The sequence below is a fragment of the Amphiura filiformis genome, chromosome 1 (genome assembly GCF_039555335.1).
Source record: "Amphiura filiformis chromosome 1, Afil_fr2py, whole genome shotgun sequence".
Classification (NCBI taxonomy): Eukaryota; Metazoa; Echinodermata; class Ophiuroidea; order Amphilepidida; family Amphiuridae; genus Amphiura; species Amphiura filiformis.
The window spans coordinates 101635982-101659885 of NC_092628.1; the positions used below are offsets into that span (position 1 = coordinate 101635982).

Sequence of the window (23904 nt, forward strand, 5' to 3'; positions counted from 1 at the left end):
GTCACGAGAACAGAGCGCCGAAACAGTGTCGCTCCAGTGTTTGTGAACACGGAAGCTAACCTCGAGACCGTGTGCAACTCAGCACCGCCGTCCCGAAGCCAACGCCAAACCGGAAAGCCATCTTGAGAGTTACGTATTTAAGCGTCGCTTTTGACGGAAGGTCAAAAGGGTGACCCTTAAGGTAATCTAAGACTGTGTTGAGATCCCTTAGGAGGATCACTTTCCTTTTTGGTAGACACTCGTTGAACATACCGTCGAGGCGTAGACTAATAAGGTAACCATCGGCTATGATAGTCGACCCGTCTCGAAACCTCGGTGAATGGAGAGGACAGTTGACTTATAGCTGGCCCCAGTGGCCCGCTGAAGTCTTGCTTGGAACTTTTCTGTCAGAAACTCCGGAACTAGCAGCACAGAGGCTCTAGCGGGAGAGCTATTTGTCTCATTGCACCAAGCGTAGTATGGAGCCAGACTCTGGCTATACGCACGGAGGTAGACTTCCGCCCAGCCCGGCGATGAGAAAACAGCTTCTGATGAAAAGTATCCCTCCGCTGCGTGTTCCCTGGTAAGGGCCATGCAGCTAACTGCAGGTGCTCTAGTGATAGACTGGTACCTCCGCTCCGGCATCCGGAGTAGATCTGGTACCTGGGAGTGCCAGCGGCCTTGCCGCTAGCAGAATGACAATGCAGTCTTCCCACCCGATCTTGGCCACCACCCTCATGAGTAGTGAGATCGGAGGGACTGCATAAGCTGTCATCCTCCCCAGTCTATGGACAGAGCGCCCACGGTGAATGCTTGGGGTCCGCGACCCTTGAGCAGTACACCGGCAGTGGATGATTGCGATGAGATGCGAACAGATCTACCGAGGGGTGGTACATCCCCTTGAAGATCGTCTGAGCGACCTGCGGAGCAAGGGACCATTCTGCTGGTCCCGACACCCTTCCTCGTGACAGATTGTGCGCGAGGATGCTGGTGACGCCAGCGATGTGTAGCGCTCTCATCGTAATCTGCCTGAACTTGCACCACCCTATCAGGTGTCGTGCATGCAGGCTCAATCGTGGTGGCCCGGAGTCCCTTGTCTGTTGGGGTAGGCTACCACGGTTGTGCTATCCGTCAGGACAACGGTATCTGATTCCACGATCACCTCCGCGTGCGCGAGGGAGGTTGATGTGCAACTCTGCCTCTATGGCCCCCATAGGCCCGAGACGGAGTCTCGTGGATGTGGACCCCCAGCCCCGCTTTTGGCGCTATGGTTGTCACCACGTGACATACCGGGGTGCAGGAAACCTGACACCCTGGGTCAAATTGGGCTGATGGGTCCACCACCAGAGTTCTCTCGCGATCTCCGACAACGGAACCGCGAGGGATATTGGTGACGACTGGGCCTGCAAGCAGGCTAGAAGGTGTAGTTGGGTCAGCCTAACGTAGAAACGGCAGTACAGTACGAGGTCTACCATACTGGCCATTAGGCCTACCACCTTCATCCATGCCACAGCGGGTTTTGCCCGAGACTCGGCCAAGAGTCAGGCACACCGCACCATGTTCGTCACCCGCTCGGGTGAGAGCACCGCGAACCCCTCCGTGAGGGTGATCCGGGCCCCTACAAATAGTGGTGTCTGCGTCGGGACCACGCTGGACTTTTTGAGCTGATCAAAAATCCAGGGTCCGCACCCTACGGACTATCAACCCCATGAGACACGTAGTCTTCAATGGAGTGGGTCCGTATATGAGCCAAACGTCCAGGTAGCAACTGATGTTGACACCCCTGTGCTTCAGATGCGCTGCCACCGCTCTGACCAAGAGTGTTAAACACCCTGGGAGAGATGGACAGGCGGATGGCGGTATCAAAACTGGTAATTTTGATCCTGTACCTAGAAGCGCAGATGCCTCCGATCTTGAGAGGCGATTGGCATATGCAGATAGGCGTCCGAGAGATCTAGCGATGCTGTTCCCATGCCCCTGATGGGGCAGGCTAGCACCGAGGCGAGAGTCCCCATTCTGAACCTTTTGGGCCTGAAGAACGTGTTCAACAGCCTGCGGTTCCGGATGGGGCTCCCGTCGCCGGTCTTCCTTGGAGCCAATGGCTCCAAGATCACCGTAGAACGGGGGTAGACCGGGACAATCGCCCGCTTCGTGAGAAGCTGTGTGATCCCTGTCAGTAGTGCCCGGACGCTGGGGGCCGTCTGACGGTACTACTGTGGACCTCTGCAATGTGCAGATAAATGTGGGGAGTCTGGGTTGCCAGTCTGTAACCCCCACTCACCACTGACCATACCCAGGCGCCAGAGAGATGGTTTCCCACCTCTGGGTGAAAGCCATAAGCGGTCGTCCACTGGGAGATCCCCCTGTGGAAAAACCGCTGAGCCCCCCAGGAATGCTCTGCCTAGCTTCCCTTGGAAGAGCGCTTGCTCTTCTTCGGGGCTTGCCAGCTGATCCTGTGCTACCCTTGCGCCTCCCAGAAATGGGTGCTGCAGAGGTAGTGGGCTCGGGTACTGTTGGTGGTGCACGGCCTGCTGAAGTCGGAGCTCCTACCCATGGTAAGGGCAGTTTCCGACCTCTTCAGAGTGCTCCGTTGGTAGCTTATTTGCACGGTCCTCCACCGTGGCGCAGAAGCATCCAAAGAGAAAAAGGACCCTGCCTTTCCATCGCGTTGAGCGATTGGAGCGGCAGGCCCCTCCCCCCCCCCCGCGCTGAGTGGACACCCTATGGGCTAGGCCCATGGAGCTCTCGTTGAGGCTAGCTGTTAGCACCGCTAATAGGCTCACCTCGTGGAAGAGCTCAGATGTTGTCTGAGCGTGATACGCTTGACGACATCTGGGTCCCTCTCGGATCCCCTCAGGTAGGTCCCGTGGTCCTCCCGCGTTACACGCAGAGGAAGCGTGCAAGCACGCGGCGCCATAGCTCTACTGAGCTCGACAGCCCCACGATATCTACCCGTGAGGTTTGCCGGGAATGAGAGTGCAGGCGTCCCCAGTGAGGAAGCAGCAGCTGAGCATCCTACTGAAAGGATCCCCTGGTCCTCCTCCTCCATGGACTCCCCCTTAGGGGGTGTCCGGAGGAAGATCAGTGCTGTTGCTCCCTTCGCGGGGCAGCGGGAAGGAGACTGTAGTGATGTCACTACCGGACTCAGCTTCCGACTCCTTTCCCTCGCCCACAGTATCCGTGATCATGCTCCGATGATGACGGTAACTGAGGACGGGCATCTGAAAGCGGGTAAGAAGGCATAACCACTGTGTGGCTCGCCGACTACCTGCCAGCAGAAGAGGGAGTACTCCCGCAAGACCCTGAGGTATCCGCCATGGCACCACTGGGTCCGCATGCTCTCGCCGCCGTCGTCCTAGCGCTAGCAGCACGGGGCCTACCCTGATCAAGATCTGGGTTAGCTCCATGCCGGCTGGCCTGGTCAACAGCTGATGTTGGTACTGCGTGGCCATCGCTAGGCGACACTTGCCACGGTGCTGGGCCGTGGAAGAAACACCCTGCGGCGGGTACCACGGGCATACCCAGCCGGCAGCTGACCCTGAAAGGATCCGCCACCAGGGTAACCCCATGGTACTGCAGTACCAGCACCGCCTCCCCCTTGTTGCCACAGAGACTGTGGCGCCTAAGGCGGGCGCTGCGGTACCGGTGCGGTATCAGCGTGGGTACCCGTGAGGGTTCCCAACTGTGGACCGCTGTACCCTCGCCACACTGCGTTCCCTGTTTGGGGATCAAGCTGTGTGCTGGCGTGGTACCGGCGCTGTACTAGCGTAGGTGCCCGTGAGGGCTCCGGCTGTGTACCACTGTACCCATGCCTCACTGCGTTCCCCGCAAGGGATCAAGCCGCGTGTATGGGTACCCCGCTATACCGGCTGTCCCTTGGCTAGAGGGAGCTTGCCTAGTACCACGGGTAGCTGAGCGTGCAGATACCCCGATCAATCACCTCGCCACCTGAATAGGCAGCGCCAATCAATGGAGCTATGCCCTGTTGATTTGACAGTGATCGATCAAGAGAGGGTAATTGACCCATTGACGGTAATGGATCACCCACGCTCCGCTGGCTCTCGAGGACATAAGTGGGTTGTTGATCAGCTAGGCTGTTCAAGCTACTTACTGTACCCTCTAGAGCTTCGCCCAAGGTCGCTGTGTGTGGCGGACCACTCACGGCAGCTATGGGCGGGTGCATAGCGGCTACCACTGAAGTCAAGCCGTAGCTCGGCTTTGTAGCTGCCACCGAATGCACCTGGGTCGCTGTCCCGTGAGAGACTGCGAGCCCAACCCCTGAATAATCGCCAGCCAGTCCCTGTGGACAGCCAGCAGCTATTCTAGGGCCCAGGGTATCACTCGGCGGTCCCGCCATGGAACGCTGCCGTGTGACAACCCCAGTTGGTTCTGCTAAGACTACACCCACAGCGTTAGCCGCGGTATCGTCTCTGCTGAACCCATGCATGCTAGGGTTCAACCCAGGCAAGCCCGGGTACCCTTGCATGCTGCCCGTCGCTGGCTACTACTGTGGCTGTTTGAGCCTGTAGATATGCCTGCAACAGACGGGTGTCCTCCTGCTAAAAACCCGTGAGGATTTTCGCTAGAGGACTGGTATCCTCCTGCTACAAACCCGCTAGGGTTTTCGCTGGTGGTTACCGCTCTGCTGCCTGCTACTTTGCTCCGGACGTATAGTCAGTGCTTTCGCTGGCTGCTGAGCCTTTGGACGCGCTTAGCAGTCCCGAAGGAACCGCCTGCTTGTCCGGGGACCGGAGCCCCTTAAGCAGACCTGCCATGACCCATAGGGGCTGTCACAGCAGAATCTACCGTCAGATCGACTGGTATCCTCCTGCTGCAAAACCCGCTAGGGTTTTCGCTGGTGGTTACCGCTCTGCTGCCTGCTACTTTGCTCCGACGTATAGTCAGTGCTTTCGCTGGCTGCTGAGCCTTTGGACGCGCTTAGCAGTCCCGAAGGAACCGCTTGCTTGTCCGGGGACCGGAGCCCCTTAAGCAGACCTGCCATGACCCATAGGGGCTGTCACAGCAGAATCCACCGATCGACCTTACCAGTGCCCTTGGTAGATTTCTTCTTCGTCTTATGGCGATGACGGAGCCTATCCAAATCGTCAAGCTGGAACTCGGAGAGTCCTAAGCAAAAGAAAGACATCTAGAAGATCGTGAGCACTCCCTGTGGGTGAAACAGAGCGGGTGTGGGTCCCGCTCCGTCACCAGGGAAGGGCAAGCCCGACAGGGCCAGGGCGAAGCGAGGAGAAAAGGGAGGGTGGCACTCCCCCCCCCCCCAACACGCGACTCAAGCCCAGTAAGCAAACCTGAGCACGGAGGCTGGTCGCTAACGTTAGTGGTAAAGTAAGGACTGGCTAACTTTATTACTAAAAAGTCAGACGGGTCCCTACCAATCCCCACCGTATGAATATCTGATTAACTCGTCTTTATTGGACGGTAATGAAGACATAACGATAGAGTAATCACCCTAACATAGCAACAATAACCTACCGTACATGAAATACAATGTGTATGTACAAACATCTATTGTAACTTACAGGCTGCAATGGTTGTTTACGTGGGAAACAAAATGAATGGCGTCAACGAGCGGCCATTTTGAATTGCTCGTGTGTCCCGTATACAAACGGAGGCACGATATGTAGCTAAGTTTTGGATCGTTTTTTGTCACTTTTTCGTCAGAAAATGCCGTCAAAACTATCCTCAGCCGAACAATACCGGTTTGGTTTTACCTAAGGTGTGAAACTACAACCGTATATCTCGCTTTGGTCGAGAAATTGATACACAGTGCTATGAACAATCGATAGGCACGTCTGTGTCAGTCGGAGACCAAGGAGGATAAGGCGATCATATGGTGTGGCGTCACCTTTTGGGTGAGTCCACCGGGGATCGGGGGTTTTGTTATTTATTCATTTATGTGGGACAAAATGACTATTGGTTTTTCCGCATCTCGGGATCGATGCAAGAAGTATCTTAATCAACATCGGAAAGGTAAGATCGACCGGTGTACTGAGTCTAAGCATACAGGTACCAACAGCTTTGTTCATTTCAAACCCATATCTGTTTCAAGATCAGACTTCATATTTGCTAAGAAAAGACCTACCTAAAAGCTGGCCCTACCACTCTTATAAATTAACATATTCCTCACTCAAACACCTTATTAGATATTAATCTCCTACTCCCTATTTTTGTCTTTGCCAAAAACCAGTGACTTAATTTTGATCTGATCATGATCAACTCAGGTCACATATTTCAACACTTAAAAGGACCTCTTTCATCCACACTTCTTATTATACCAATGTCCATACAAATCACAATGGTTTAAGTTTGAGTTTCAGAAATGAGGTTTCATTTATGGTTCAGGCCAGTGTTCCTCAAGGATTTTTATTTGTTAGCCCCAAACCTCTTCTTGCTTCTTTTGGGTTTTTTAAGCCTTACTTGTTGATTCAAAGTTTCAATGGCTGAAACCATCTGGTCTGGACAATACTTGCAGTGATCTTATTTACTTTGGAAAGCTTGAAAGCTGGAAACCTTGAATGTTTGTTATTGTGTTCATCTGAACACACCTTATAATTATGCTGCTACACACTTGACACTGCCCTAGTTCTGTGTACTGTTGTACCTTCTTTGGGCATATCAGTGATACTGAATGAAGCAAAAAAGGTGTCCAAAAAGTGCTAGATTTACACCAAATTTATAATTTAAAATCCTGCCATCTGTCACATAAAAAATGCACTTGAAGCAATGTGATGCAAAGTACAAACCACATTGTAAATGGTAAGCACCAAATTGAGGTGGAAAAATTAATCCAAGGGAGCGGGGTATCTTATCCATAATAAAACAAAATAAAAACTGCTTGTCTGGACACATATTGTATCATGCATTTTGCTATAGTAACTGCCTGCCCTGACAGCTTTGTCCACACATTGTCAGAACAGTCGGAAATAAATAGTATGCATGGTGTAGCAGCTCAAAACATGATCTACCCATGGTTCAGTGGGCTGGAACAAAGCTTATAACAAGAGTCCTTGTCACAGTAGCTGATGAAACATGGGTTAATGCCTGTCTGCAGGCTATCACATGACATACTCTATACTCCCTCCCTAGCCCTCTCTCCCTCCTGAGAGCTTTCACCATTACACTCACCCATCATCATAGTCCATACTCTCCAAATCGGCTGTCACATTAGCAATCTCATTTTCCAGGTCCTGGAGAACAAACAAGAAAATGGGAGACAAAAGCAATTAATCAGGTGTTTATCAAGCTATGGTTAGAACAACACAGTAGCACTAGCAGCTTTAGTAATAGCAGGTTGTATTGTATGTCAGCAGCATATGGTCATTGGTCAAGGGTATTTCAAGTGACCAGAAATCCATTGGCATATAGAAATGCATACACAAAGGAGAAGTTGGATTCTATCATTTTATTCCCATCATCATCACTTGAAGTATTTCCATGCAATAACATAGTTATTCCATTGAGTGTTTGTCACAACTGAATACTTAGTAGTAGTATATCAAACTACATTAGTATATCATCCTACAAGCAAGCAACTGATGATCCAAACTGCACCAAACTGTTCTGCAGATAAAAACACATGACAGAAAATGGAACTTCACTTGTACTCCTTTAAAAGACCGGGTTAAGTTACTTTACAACTGGATCAAAATTTCTCACACAAATACAAATGCTAGTACCTTTCTATAGCTTTAGCAAAGCAGTAAAGGCCATAGATGTCAAAACTAGCAATCATTGAGTTTGACACAAATACCTCTGATGCTTAAGGTGGTTATGGAGGCATTATAAAAGTGCTCTAAACATGTTTTAAACATATTAATTGAGTAGAGCAAAGTACATTGATCAATATGCCTTTTGTTTGGAGTCAATCGGACATACGGTTTTCAAAATACATATCAATTTATATTTTCTTTGTATCTTATTGTTTTTATCAATAATCAATCAAGTTAATGAGCTAAAATGACTGGAGAAGCTCATTTACATATAATTTTGCCAATATTTTGCTAAAATCCATGCATAAATGTTCAAGTACTTTTATTTTGCATAATTTTGCCTGAAACTTGGTCAAAGTGTTTCTAATATGTTCTAATATATTAGAAACACTTTGACCAAGTTTCAGGGCAAAATTATGCAAAATAAAAGTACCCTGAACATTTATGCATGGATTTTAGCAAAAATATTGGCAAAATTACATATTAATGAGCCTTTCCAGTCCATTTAGCTCATTAACTATATTGATTATTGACAAAAACAATAGGATACAAAGAAAATATAAATTGATGTATTTTGGAAACCAGATGTCCGATTTGTTCAAACAAAAGGCATATTGATCAGTGTACTTTACCCTACTCAATTAATTTGTTTAAAACATACTCAAAGCATTTTCTAATTTCTAGAAAATGCATCCAATACCACCTTAAATATCACTTACAATGCAACACAACCATCACATGTACCAGATCTTTTGACAAGATGTCAAACTAAACCCTCCTCACATTCTGACTTCTACTTGACAACTTTTCAAGTCCTCTATGAACAAGAAGTGCATTCACATATTGTTACACCCCAGACATCTTTTTCACATTGCCTGTAATTGCCCTAATGTCTTTGGGGTCAAGATGTCGCATAGATCCCATCTGGAGTACAGGAAATGTGCCCCTTCCTCTATGCTCTCCATCTGTTCAATTGAGCAGATTCCCACAGTGGTTATTATGGGGTTATACTAGGGGTTACTCTGACTATCACTGAACCTGAAATAAAATAGCAAATTTGTGCTGCAAGCTAGTACACACAACAAGTAACCACAGTGTCTTCTTCAACAGTAAATGAAATCATCTTGAGAATTTGAATTTGTTGCCATCATTGAAAGTAGGTCACAAAAAGTGAAAAACTTAAAAGTAGCTCTTGAAATGAGCAAATTGCAAATAATTTGTTTCTCATCTCAATGTTTGTACATATTGCAATTCTGATACACACACTCACAAAACACTAGGAAACACACAAGTCAGGATCACAAGCACACAAACAAAAATACACAAAATAGTGGTTTTTTTTGTTACATTTCAACTTTCAAAAACAAGTGAGTATTCACTTTTTCCCAAATAATTTTAAGAATTCATCAGTATTATCAGTCAGCTCATGGTAAAAAAGATCTGGTTGTTCAATACCAGTGGATTGTGAGGGAATGTTTGTACTGAACTGCACACCAGAAGATATCATACAATTTACAAAAGAAGATCTTGCAGAAGAAAGCTGACTGAATCTGTTGAAACAAACTTAACAAACACAAACCTTCTTCTTGACCTCCTTGGTATCCCTACAAGTACAAGCTCCTACTAGAAATCCATGGGTAAATTTCCTCAGTAAAATAGTCATGATGCAATTTAGACAACAGCATACAAGATGAAAAAAATCTGCAGACAGATGGGGAGCTAATTAAGCTAATTCCCCCCTCCTCCCATATCCGCTGATGGTATCATTCCTACATCCTCTGAAGAATGATGAAGAGGAGAGCAGCACCAGTTCATCCTCTTAGCAGACTGCTTCTCAACTGACTGTTCACATGTTACACCACACTAGCAGGAGAGGCTAATTTCCAATAACACTTCACAGATTAGTGAATATTCAATTACTTTTACCTCCCTTTTGTGAATGTTTTGTTTGAGTACACCTATTATGGCCTCTGTAAATACCACAGACCTGTCAGTAAGAAATCAGCTTACAATAACCCTCTCAAAATCAGCACAGTGTACAAACACTCCATTGTCATAATTTACATAATGTATCATGAATTAGACAAACACAAGACTGCCAAAATGAATATTCCTGTTAAATTGTTGTTGCGAAAAGTAAATATATATGCAGTGAAGGAGTAATAACCTATGTGTCATATAAACACCTATGACCCCAAAACATTCACGCCTTGGTTTATTCTGAGGTGGTATATTAGCTGACAGGACAATACCTCGTGCCAATTTCTGTCAACAATATCCAAACTCAATGAATGGAATAATGTATTCATACACTGGTCACCTCATTGTGAAACATATGATAAATAGCTAGCCTAGAATACCATACCTTGACATGGCACAAGCTTTTGTGCCCTAAAATCGGTGATTTTTATCGGAAAGTCCAGCTCGCACAAGGCTATTATTAGTGCAGATTAAACCTTCAATTTTTGAGGCAATATAAATCTCATTACCATAAGCTATGGTTACAAATTAATCACGATATTCATTTATCAGCGAGAGAAAACAATACAAAATGCTTCAAGGGAAAGATTAAGTGTTAATGGGGTAAGGCACAGCAGCTGAAGGGAGTATCCCATCATGCATTGCACTCTATCTGCTTGCTCCATAGCAAATACATACAAAACATAAGTAAGAAATATTGAGAGCTATGGATAGTTTCACAATACTTTAGAGATCATATTTTTTCAAACAAAAGTCTTAACTACCCTGATATAAGCGAGTAATTGAAAGTTGAAGTGATGGATTTTGTGTACACTTTGTATGGCATGTGCAGTTCTACTATGGTACCACAGAGCATGATGGGATACACCTATCAGCTGCTGTGGGGGTAAGGGCTTGATTTGGGTCAAATTAAGAAATGGCCATTCATGACCAAATCTGGGCTGTAAAACACAAAAGATATTTCTTTGCACGAAGTGTGACCATTATGATTGTTTTCTTTAGTAGTTTAACTTTTCTCTGATATATTTACAGTACATTATAAGGTCAATTTTATGTGGTTTCTTGGAAAGTTAAATTCATGTATCAAATTTGAAAACAAAACCCAGCGGTATCACTTCTCAGGTTTGGCAATTAAAGCAACAAAAAGTAAACTCCTGATTCACATAATTCCAGTATTGTAATGGCTATTTCCAAATTCCAAAACTGATAAACTGTACAAATGTGCATTGTCAAAATTGCCTCAATATTGTCAGCTAATACCACTTTATGTAAATAATATCATAAGTAACTTACCTTGTAATTTTCTACATTGCAGCCGGCATTACCAATGCATAGCGGATACAGTATTGTCAATTTGAGTCAAAAACTGTGACACTTTTTGTGCTGGTCTTTTGTTATGGGTACCATGTACGATTATTGATACTAGGTCACCTACAGTCCACACACCATTATACCTCTAGTAGATAGCCTGACCAGGCACTATTAACTTGTACTCGACTTCTCTTTACCTTATCCAATGAAGTTAGCACTGATCATATCAAGTCATTTACAAGTATGGTATTTTTCTATTCAATGGAATGACAGACTTTTTTTTCATTTTAATAATTTCTCCAGATTGAAATTCCTACCAGTTCTGCCAAGTTTCACATGATCACATTACCTAACCCGATGACACAATGAACAAAACAAAGCTTTTTTCTTGATCACACTAGGCTTTAGGCTGCATAAACATTTACTTAAGAATGCACATTTTGTGGTAGTAACCTTTTGGCCTTACCCTGTGCTGTACAGTTTGACCAGCTGTCTGTGCGGTGTGACATCCCTGACACCCAGCAAGTGATGGTACCAGTGGTAGAACTCTGATTCCCCTAGCTATCTGTGTACTCTTACATCCCTGACACCCAGAAAGTGACGGTACTGATGGCAGAACTTTGGTTCCACCAGTATGACTATGACTTGCATCATGTTCATTAGAAGGCCTAAGTAATGGCAATGGTGGTAAAGTGTTGGCTCTGGCAGTTTGGCTAGCTGTCCATGTATTCTGAGATACTTGAGCAAGTGATGGTAAAGTTTTGGTTCCGATAATTCGGCTAGCTATCTGTGTCCCGATCTGTGTATTCTGAGATTCATGAGCATGAAATGGTAGGGGTGGTAATACCTTTGTCCTGCCAGATTGGCTATTCTGTGTGCTCCGACCTTCATGAGCAATTGATGGTACTGGTGGCAAAGTTTTCTTTACGCTTGTTTGGCTAGGAGTCTGTGTATTCTGAGATCCATGATCATGCGATGGTAGGGGTTGTAATACCTTTATTCTGCCAGTTTGTCTAGCTGTCCCAGTATTCTGGCATTCATGAGCAAGTAATGGTACCGGTACTGGTGAAAAAGTTTTCTCTCCGCCATGCGCATTTGATGGTAGGGGTGGTAACACTTTTGTGCTGGCAGTTGGGCTAGCTGTCCCGGTATTCTGACAATCATGAGGTAGTACTGGTACTAGTGGCAAAGTTTTCCGCATTCCGCTATTTTGGCTAACTGTCTGTGTATTCTGAGATTCATGAGCATACGACGGTAGGGGTAGTAACACTTTTGCTCTTGCAGTTGGGCTAGATGCCTGTGTGCTCAGATTTTCATGAGGAAGTAAAGGTACCGGCACCGGTACTGGTGGTAAAGTTTTCGTTCCACCACTTTGGCCAGCTGTCTGTATTTTCCGAGATTTGTGAGCATTTGATGGTACGGCTGGTAACACTTTTGCTCTGGCATTATGGCTATTTTGACTTTCATGAGGAGGAAGTAATGGTACCGGTACTGGTGGTAAAGTTTTTGTTCCGCCATTTTGGCCAGCTGTATGTGTATTCTGAGATTCGTGAGCATTTGATGGTACGGGTGGTAAAACCTTTGCTCTGGCAGTTGAGCTAGATGCCTGTGTGTTCTGACATCCACCACACCCAGTAAGTGATGGTAAAACCCTGGTTCCACCCAACCTTTTTGGGTCTGGGTGTACATCTTGTTTCATCTCTTGATAAAACACCGGTACCAACATGATCCTCACCAAACCTTCTGATAACATGACGTACTTGTGAAATTAATTCTCTGAAAAGTCGTCCCTTGTTTCTCAACAAATAATCCAAAGCAAACTTCTATGAGTTGTCACCTCCAAGAGCTGTGCATAATAAATCCTAAACAATTGTATTGATGAATGTTTAAATACCAGAAGTGTTGATGCAAATTAATAAAACAAAAGCTATCAGCATGATCAGTTTCGATATAGGTGGGTGAAAGGGTTTACAAAGCTGTATCCGTTTCCTGCAATTTCTTAAAAAAGTTTGCCATCGCTTACTAAAATTGTGATGTAATTCCAGTATAAAATAATAGCTACTTTATTTCCCAAAATAGATTTATATCCTTCTAACAATACCATGCAAAGTTTAGACCAAATTAGTGAAGGATCTAACCACATAAGCAGCATTAATTGAATTTCAGTTACATTCTGGACAGTTTTTAAAGCAGTTAATTTGTTAATGATACAGCAAAGATTCACCTAGACCTGGGTGCTATCTGCACAGATCTATTGTTTGGGTTCCCGCCTCCACTTCCTGTCATAATTCTGAGGGAAAGACATCTATGGTGTAGTAGACAAACATTTACACTTGAAGACAGTGAATTTGTTCGTTAATCTGTTATTATAATCTAGATATCCTGGGAAAAAAGATGATGTGAAACCAGTGATGTAATTATATAATGAATTGGCATGTTTCTGAGTTTATTGAATGGCTACACAGGAGAGAAAGAAATGCATGGTGGCATTCAACTTGACTTCATATTGAGCTATTTTTAGCGCATGATGAACTTCTTCTCCCTCCACAGGCGATGTAATCACTTTGCTATTGTGAAGTTGTGAACCTCATTTTACACCATGACTCCTGTTATTTTGACAGATATGCTAAGCATGATGGGAATGGTCAAAGTACTATGTTAGTATGTTGACTGACAAACGTATCTACTATGTAAAATTTCCCGGGGTCACTCCCATTGTGGCCTGTACACCATCCGCGATAATGAAAACGCGTAAAAGGGTCGTTTTTCGTGGGTAGGCACGATACGCGCGTATCACGTTTAGGGTGTCAAAAACTTGAAAAATTGGAAAAAAGGGTAGCAAAATTGCAATTTCTAAATCCGTGGAAATGAAATTTAGGGTATGAAATTTGATGTTAGGAATGAAATCCCTGTTTAGGGTGTCGTTTTAGCCAAGGGTTAAAGTTGGGTGCTTTTCAAAAGTTGATTATCGCGGATGGTGTACAGGCCACAATGGGAGTGACCCCCCCGGGAAAATTTCATTGCTTCCATAAGTTTGGTAGTGATATCAATGCCTGTTTAATGTTGTGTAGCTTTGGAACGTGTGTGCCGTTCTATACGCTCGCGTGTGATAGCAACAAAAATGGCAATTCGGAATACTCTCTCACATACAGACACATCGTGATGTTACTACCGCACTACCAAGGTTTAGTTGTTGACTTCAAAACAGTTTTAATTTGCTAAGTAATATTAATAATTCTAATTCACTTGATGTCATATTTATCAAACGTACTGCCATTATAAATGACCAGGCTTAATTAGCCATTAGCTGTTCAGATTTACAAAAACTAATCAATTATAACACAAAAATACCTTGATTAGCATAATTGTCTGTCAGTGTTTGTGAACATTTTGTAAGCAATATTGTGTTATATGGCCAGTGGCTGACTGTAGGCTTGAGAATTATATGAAAACCTTAAATACAGTCATGTATGTCCACACCACAGATCCAGAATGTTTTTTCCTGTGCTTGGAATTTTTGCTTTGCAATCGCACATATGTTCATTTTATTTTAAAATAATTTTACTTTCCACGACTGTTATCATTTAAAAATAATATAATCATATATGATATTATCAAAATCAAAACCAGACTTCTAAGCTGACGTGGGATGGGATGAGCACCTCGCCCAATGGCCAGCGGGGTGGGAAAATTCACTGTCATTGATACTCACAGTCTGGGAAACAAGATCTAGAACAACTATGTGCACATCATTTCCTATATTTTGTCTGTCCTGCTTGATTGGTAACCATGGTAATGCAAAGCCTACAAATGTGACAATGGGCTGTTTTACAAGTTATATATGATACAGGAATGATTTACAAGTATCATTGGTTAAAGCCTACAATGTATATTTGAGAGTACATGTAAGTTTGTTCAATAACTTTTTTGATCATTTCCATGAAATCCTGAACTGTAAATGTTTGCTTGTAAAGTGATAACCATATTTGACTAATTAACAACCTTTCCTTAATTAGCAACTCTGAAAGTAAATTCTGAGCATCAAATCACAAGTTGTGACCACAGTCCGATTCAATAAAACAGTTTTTGAGATAGGAAAAAATATGCCGACTGGACCCAAAAACAATAAAATACATAAGAAAATGAATGATCAAAGGTTTGAAACTTGTATCCAATGTGTCAGGGATTTAGGGATTTCAGCATCAGTATTTAAAGCATAGATACAGGACAGAGCAAGTTAGTAGTGCAACTGGTAATAACTCAATTTGCAAAATTTGCAACTATGGTCTGAGTGGATCAGATCGGATAATATATAAATATTTGTGTTTTCATCGTAGGCGATTTTCTTCTCAATTAGATGTCGCTTTTGAGATTTTATTGAGTATTTGTTTAGATTTAGATACTAATTTGTGTATCCTCAAATCCTCAATTGTTTGCATGAAAAATGTCCAGTTTGATTTTGGTCATTAACTCTAATAATTATGGTAAATGGTTTAATAAATGTGGTATTAATTAATCAAAATCATTTATGGGGTTATTCACCTGACCATCTTTTCTTTCCTAATTTTACAACTACATGACAATGTGATTCCCAAAGCATTTCATTATCACCAAGAATCATTTGAATCCCTATTTGATTGTAACTGAGTTGAGATTACTTGGAATTCTAATGTAGGGCAGGTGAGTCAGAGTATCTTCATTTTACCCACTTTTATTGCGCTATTTAGCATAATTTGCTCACCTTTGTATGTAAATGCACTGGACTGAAGATAGTGGATGGGGATGGATGATGAGTGTGTACATCCATTTACTAAACAGGATGTATGCTACTCATGGCACAGGACAAATATTGTATCACACAGTGTGTAAATGCATTATTGTCGTCAGATTGTCTCAATGAGGACCATACTACTGACTAGGGATGATTTTGAATTCACTATTTCACCGGACACTACACTATACTGGGCACAAATGAGATGAAACATTACCTTTATACACCACTTGAATCTTAAAGTTTTATATCCCCAAATGACGTGAATGAAGCCCTTTAACTTTACCCACACCGGACCAATACAGGTAATGATGCATTGCAAGCTGCTTATTGCTTATCAGGCTGGCTACAGGCTTCAACATATAAAGGCCAAGAGCTATCTCAAGAACCACTGAACTAATAATACTATGATAGTTTGTACTTATTTTGAATGTATTTGTAATGTTGATTCCAAATATGGTCACGAAAATGAACAATTCTGACATTTTAGAATTTTTAAAGAAAATTCTGAACTTGTCTTCTGCAGTCAATATCCATGTGGAGAAGGGGTTCATTCAAGCATTCAGATAGGGGTACACAATTTCAGTGTATGAAGAGATTTTAACACTCCTGTTTATCATTTGCTTTGAAATGATACTTCTTCTTGATGAACATCCAATGCAGTTTTGCACACATTTGCAAAAATATCATAGTCCCATAACAGAAATTAAATAGTTTTAAATCGTACATAAATTTGTGCGGAATTATTTGGCAATAGCAATGAGCGCGTGATACATGATGTTACTGCAATGCTTGGTTGCATCAATATATGACTTGCTATGTTCAGTGTTTTTATGTTTGTGGCAATGTTACTGGTAAATAGAATTCTCTGTAACATATCAAGTGTTCCTTACCTTATACGCAGAGATGATCACAGATCAGTGTATTCCTTTAAAATCTCCCATAACAAACAAAAGTTCCCACACATTTGCACACTGCACAGTTTATACATATCATATTTATATATATATACATACTTACTTTTTTTACCCGTCCTCGCTTGCTACTACATCGTCGCCATCTAAATGTTATGATGCCATTGATCATTCCTAGCTTAGCACCAAACTCGTTATTATAATCCACAATCCAATCCGATATGAAAAACACTACATTGAGCATGAGCTAGCTATCATCCAATGATGATATAGCCGATGCTGCAACTCTACCACCCTGGCGGATTTAATCAGACCGTCACGGCCTGCCACTGACTACTCTACGCATTGATTTCATAATTAAAAAATTCTGCACTGATATTTTATTTCTTTATTCTGCTCCAAGGTGACCGCACTGGTGTGACCTTACTCCATCCAACTCCAAAGCAAACTGAATCCAACTCAAAAAGTGTTATAATTGCTCTTTGGTAACTCCCAAAACAAAAATCTTTCAACCTGCTTATAATAGCCAGCAAACATTGTAGTTGTAACAATAGTCACCCTCTACCGGCAGACTCAGAATACTTATCACATCGCTGGAAATGCAAGGGCAGATGGCACATAGCTGCAAGTCCCAGTGTGGCATATTATCCTATTAATTAATTAAAAGAATCCGAGTACCACCCAAAGTCTTTGTCCGGGTCGCGTGGAGCACATTTTCTACTTGGAAATGATGAGGAGTATGGCAGCAAATACTCAGTGTTACAGAGAAATGAGTCATATCATTTGGGAACCAATCAAACTCACACCATTGGTGCTACACTACTACTCCCCAAGTTCAATTTTATTAATCAAACAATGACAAGCTTTGGATGTACTTGAAGCAAATAAAATTTGCCCATTTGCTCATTTCCATTTGGGATAATATCTGATGATGAGCTGAACACACTATCATTGTCAGCTGGGGTAGAGTTAATTATTTGTTGGCATTATCAATGGTTGCTATGAAAATGACACACCCTCTAAAACTTTTGTGATTTGTGAAATATTCATTACCAGTGATTTGTCATTTTATGCATCTTGAACATTATCTGTCGTCATAAATTACTGATTTACAGCTCGTTTACTCTGATTGGAAAATCCAGGTGTGGCTCTCATGAACTCATCCAATTTTCTATTTCAAATGACATCCATAAGTATGATATGATAACTAAGCCAGATTTGACACAAAGTGAAGTGCTACAAAATTAGAGTTTTATGTCAAAATTGAAATCTTGCTATGTTATGAATCTTATTTTTGCACCAATTATTATTATAAGCTGAACAAACTTTAGTGATAGGCAAATTTTGTGCGTTTTTCACATAACAAACCTGAAATGCAAATGGAAAATTTGATTTTTACTCAGCATGAATAAAATAACAAAGAAGAAAGCACTGCTATCCCAAAGAGACGTCTCATTCAGCGTGAATTAAATGTAGTCCAATTTCCTCTGTATGTCTCATATGTTTGTATGTCTGTCTCAATGGATACCAATTTACCACCCAGGTTTATCTCTAGTTTGCATAGATCTCAGATTGTATAGTGCTCTAGGGGCATAGCATCAATTCAGAATCAACAATGATGCTTATGTGACATCCATATTCTACCATCCAAATGGGAACTTCAATTTTAACATTATTCTATCAAAATTGGCAATCACATTAAAACTTGGTCACAGCTGGTTTACAAGGAATTGCTGTGCTGTGTTCAATTCCCTGCCTATCTTTTCCATTAATATAAAATTAATGACAATAATGCTGCAATCCGAATCAATATGCCAGCAAATAATGTCGCTGTTTTAGTTTAGGGTGATCCTCGGGTTTAGATCAAAAGTTACAACCCTTCATTTTATGTAGGCCTATGTAAAGAAAAGATTGGAAAGTTTATAAACTTCCAAAGGCATACCGAGCACAGGCTCTGTGCTGAACTCTGATAACTAAATGTGCTGATGATCTAAGATATTCCAACAATAGCAAGATATTCCAACAATAGCAATAGCTTGCTTCGCTCACTGCTCGCTATTCGAGGTGCGTCAATGATAGCTGCCCAATTACCATAGACAATGACCATTACCGCACTCTATAACAATTACACATGTGTATATGACACTCGGCAACTACTGCAGATATGCCTTTCTTGCTCTGAACTACTGTAACATGTCTCCAATTTAATGAAGGGAATTTCTTTAAGTTCAGGGTACCTTTGGCAGGCTCATCAGTTCCCTCATATCCTACAGAAGGAATCAACGAATCAAACCAAAGACAGGACCAACGATTAGAATTTTGGCTGGCAAATGCGACCGGACAAACGCTAAATTGGAGCCCAGATATAAAACCAAAAATGCCCCCTCCTCAATATTTGCACAATCACCGAGTACATTATGCAGACAAGAATTAAGAGCTCCTTATCTCTCGTACTCCTGGATACTTCAATATGTGATTGCCCCTTAACCAAACGCTTGACTTCATTTAAAGATTTTCTTTCTTCCAATCAGCAAAAATAATCCTATAAATCTGATATTTCATTATTTGAAGAAATATGTTGATGGATTACTCCATTAGTCCTAACAATAATTATTAACATATACTGTAGATGGCAGGCACAGCTTCAGGAAATTAAGTCCCATCAATATAATGTTTTCATGACTTGCATCTCTCACTAAAAGAGATCAGCGACATAGGATATTCTGACAATAGGTTCATGCAAAAGTAACATTATAGCTACACCTACTACACGGTGGATCCCACTTGAAATCCCAACACTAATGCATGTTAATCTTGTCCATACTCCAGTGGGATTGCTTGAGAGCGTGAACTTCACAGTCTCTGTTTTCAATGTCTTGGCCGAACAAAAGGATGTAATATTGATGGATGAAATCATACTAAATGAGCTGCTATGAGGTGTTGCTTCCACAGGATAACACACTCCAGGGTTTTCAATATGTCACGTTGCAAATTATTCAAAACCAACAACTGGATGGAGAATTTTGATATTAAGTAGATTTATCAAGTGCATCCTAAGCATCTTTGTAAAATGGTGTTTAACCACAACTGGATGGCTCAACCGCTTCAAGTTGATTAATGCTAGGGGGCTAGGTACAGTCATCAAAAGTGGGGAGAAATATGACACCATTTTTTACACAGTATTAACTTATTAAATATGAATTGATGTGAAATTGCTCAAGTTTTTATCCAAATATTGCAAAATGTTGAACAGCCTACTTAATGACAGAAAGAAAATACTGTCTGGCTCATTTTGTACGAGTAAATTTGTAAATCAATTAACAAAGATGGAGTTTAGCAAAACCTGGGGAAAATGCTGCTAAATACACATCCCTGGAAGTGGTGTGTCTTTTTCTTATGCAAAATCACCATTATTAATTTTTTAACCCCTACTTCATGTTACCATGGTAACTGCATAAAGAGTGCTCTTCAGAAACTTTCAATCGTGTGGATGGGGAATACATACCTGGTCAAATGAAGTGTGGCGCAACCGTTTGAATTGCTGCATATAATACAACTTACAAGAATTATCAAGAGTTTAGACAAGGCTTCATTTGCAATGCAATAACATCCAACTTGATCTAGTCTCCTATATATTTGCGATTTTATTCCATATTCATAAAATCATTATGCGATAAAGATTTAGGGGAATAGATCTAGGTTCCTGCATTAGATTAGGTGTTAGATCTTCTTAACCCTCAAAATGAATCTTGCCAAAATGTCTTGATGAGCAGATGGACCGAGAATGCAGAATTTCTATTGAATTAAAAATAATCTCTGCATAATATCTCCGCAACTTACCAAATTCCAGCCCTTAACTCCAAAGAATCTAGTCCTATTTGGTAGCTGGAGTATTTCCAAAGCCCTGCAAATGTTGAAACACTCAACTTTCACCATGCTTATTGAAGTACTAAATAAACTTGATTAAAATTAATACGTACATGTATTTCCCTGAGAAGTTGTTGTTTGGCCCGGCGAATATCATTCAGCAACTTCAACTCATCTTCCGTCAAATCTGCAAAAGGACAAAGAAGACATGAATAAATTAAATAAATTAGGCATCCAGGTCAGCAGATAACTTTGATTATGATCCAGCCCACCTTGAATTGTAATGAGATCATTTCCAGTAACACTCATAACACACATCTGTAACATAACATACACAGAGGAAATAGCAATGACTCCCAGGATTAAATTCTGGCCAGCCTTGATGGTCAGTTTCCTCTTAAAGACAAGAATACTGTTGCCCCATATCATTTGAAAAGGTAAGAAAATTATTCCGGAATGACCCAGTTTGTATATCAATTAGCATTTGCAATACACTTGGTTTATTTTAAACAATGACTATTTATCATTGTTGCTTGTGTGCCTATGTCACACTTGAATCAGTTGCAAATGGGTATGCATTTTAAGTTTTTGGTGCATACATACAGGTGCAGCCGGGTGCAAACCATTGAAATGCAGGGTCCATGGTGCATAATTATTTGTTTGAAGTTCTGGATGAAAGATCCACTGATTCTGCCCATTTGGCATGAACAGAGTGACGATATGGTGGTACAGGTGTAGCCAGGTGATCAGCAGATTTCATAGCTCTAGTATAGAGCCTCTGCAATACACAAGCAACGAGGCATGCTACTTCCATATTCCTTAAATATACAAGCAATTTTAGGCACTGGACAGCCTTTGGCATCTATGTCTGCCCTACGCGCCTCTTCTCATCTTGGTGCACCTCGGTATACTGTTTGGACATCGTGATCCGAGGAAACTGATCAAGTTCAACAAATTTCCCTCCTGTATAAAATTTTCCAGGAATTCGGAAAGATAAGATTCATCATTAATTAATCCTTTTAACCAAATCCCTCAGATCAATCAGACTAGTTACAACCATTATACTCTGTACAGTGCCCTATATTTTCAAGCAATAGTTACCTTTCCACAGTTAATGCCTAAATGCAGTCAATAATCGCACCTAAAAGTTTGATATTTCAAAATTTGTGCCTCCCAGCCAGATAGAAAGTAGTTGCTGTACAGAGCAAAGCTACATTGTACTGCAATGAGATGGTATCACCAGCATGAGGCTGCAAAGAGCTGCATGTCCTTCCTATTATTGGTCACTTTAAAATGATTCCAATTACAATCATTTTTCCAACAATTGTTTGATATTTTGCCGGTGAATAAGCCAATACAGTAAAACTTCTCTTTATTGTGCATACTTTGCACATCTGGACTCGCTATGAGTCATTTTGTTTCTTGTACAATCATAAAGAAGCCTAAAGTTCTTTAAAAAATATTCAAAAGAATGATGCACAGAAAATTATGACTTTCACATCGTATTGCAAAGTGCAGACAAAGTTCATCTGCAATCACATGCAACAGTTTTAACAAGATGGAAAACAATTATCTTAAATCTGTGGTTTTCAAACCAACTAATTTTATGCTAATTTCGATGCATCTTGGCTAGTTACAAACATGTTTATGAATCTATGGACAGTATTAGTTAACAAATAAGTAGAAATAAATAATTGGTAACTTCCCTCCAGCTCCATTTCTTTTGTTATGAAACCACAACAGGTGACATTTTTTCCACAACAAGGACAGAATACAAAAGGTAGAAATATTTCACGGATCAATGAATTCACTAGTGTTATGACCATTTCTAGGTGAAAACTAAAGATCACAATATTGGAGCCACCCACTAGGTCACTAAAATATTATTATAAAGTAAATAATCACTGTGCTGAAAGTATTGTGGACCTGTTTGCAGACCTTTCAGCAGCAAATTGGAAATCTTTGGAAATTAATTCAGAAAGATGTTGTGCTTGGTATAAAGAGTACAACTGATCATAAACTGACAACAGCGCTAAATGAAACACTTGCAAACCTTTGACCAATAATATAAAACACACTGCCATTTTGTTTTGAAAACTGGTATATCATCTAGAGAGACAACCAAAGCCAGGATTTGCACACTCCTCCGCACTCCTTAAATGATCATGGAGCGTGATTTAAAGCACTACATCAGATTTAAGTGTAACCACACTCCTCATTCACAAAATAGCACCCCTGACAAGTTTCAGGAGTGCTATTTATCACACTCCTCAATTTTTTAAACTCAAAGCCTGCAAACCTCTGGAAAAAAGCAAGGCTGGTATGGTACAACAGTGCGCTATTTGAAAAACAACTTACCGTGCTACTAGTACTATGCTACAAAATAGAGTTTACTATCAGAGTTGTAGACACCAGGAAACTGCAAACTGAGTGTACAAGCGGGTGTGATGAGAATTATTCCAAATTCAAACTTTCACATGGCCCATCAACCTTTTTGTTATCATAGCAAGCAAGTTGCTCATTGATGTTCTTGTATGGTATTTGTTGTCCGATTATAACCCCACCTCATTCATTGGGGGTATGCCAGCATTATATTGTAACTATTCAAGTAATTATATAGGCCTATAATACAAGGGCAAGTTCAATGGAAAACGGTAACACTGGCACGCCACATCAATGTGTATCATGTAACCAAGTCTCAGGTTTGCTTCAGAGGAATGCATTGTAGGGCTATAGAAATCTATTGAACAAATTTGTTACAAGTGCAAAAATGTACTAGGTGACAGTAGGTGTAACAAGTTTAATTTACAAACACATTTTTTTCTTTCAAAAAACTTGTTGCAGACTTTAGTGCAACTGTTTTCAAATAAACACAAGTTTGTAAATTTAAAATGAGGCTGCTTTCTTGGTGTGAGCACTGAGTAAGATTTGCTTTTTGTTTGGTTAATCGAAAATGAAAGGTCTCAGCTGATCAAGCCTACATATCCTTTTGCATTTTGCTCATTTTAGAGGTCCGTAAAGTTTGTTTGAATTGATGATTTCTGTCCGCCATGAACTGGTTCAACTGTGCAACAACAATTTTTTTTCCAAATAAGTGGTAAAATTTAATTTCCTCAACCAATGTTTGACACAGTATACCCCCACAGCAGTAAGGGAGTATCCCATCATCATGCATTGCAGTCTATCTTCTCAGCAAATGTAATGTAAAAGATAAGTAACAGCCGCTTAAAGTATATGAGCTATGAATGGTTTCACAATACTTTTTTTTTCAAACAAAAGTCTAAGCCGAGCTCCCCTGATATAAGCGAGTAATTAAAAGTTGAAGCGAGGGATTTTGTGTACACTTTCTATG

General features: G+C 41.6%; 1 protein-coding gene across 4 annotated transcripts in view; it reads right to left on the reverse strand.

The window, feature by feature from the left end:
- LOC140160984 (cytohesin-1-like) overlaps positions 1-23904 on the reverse strand; it is an 81324-nt gene that overhangs the window by 44634 nt on the left and 12786 nt on the right. The window contains exons 2-3 of one of the 4 annotated variants that reach the window (XM_072184354.1): positions 20666-20739; positions 7126-7187 (exon numbers count right to left, since the gene is read on the reverse strand). In XM_072184354.1, coding sequence (XP_072040455.1) covers positions 7126-7187; positions 20666-20739 — 136 coding nt within the window. Of the gene's footprint in view, positions 1-7125; positions 7188-9288; positions 9555-11466; positions 12860-16791; positions 17310-20665; positions 20740-23904 lie in introns of those variants that run through there. The other 3 variants (XM_072184363.1, XM_072184346.1, XM_072184370.1) reach the window with 3 other exon arrangements.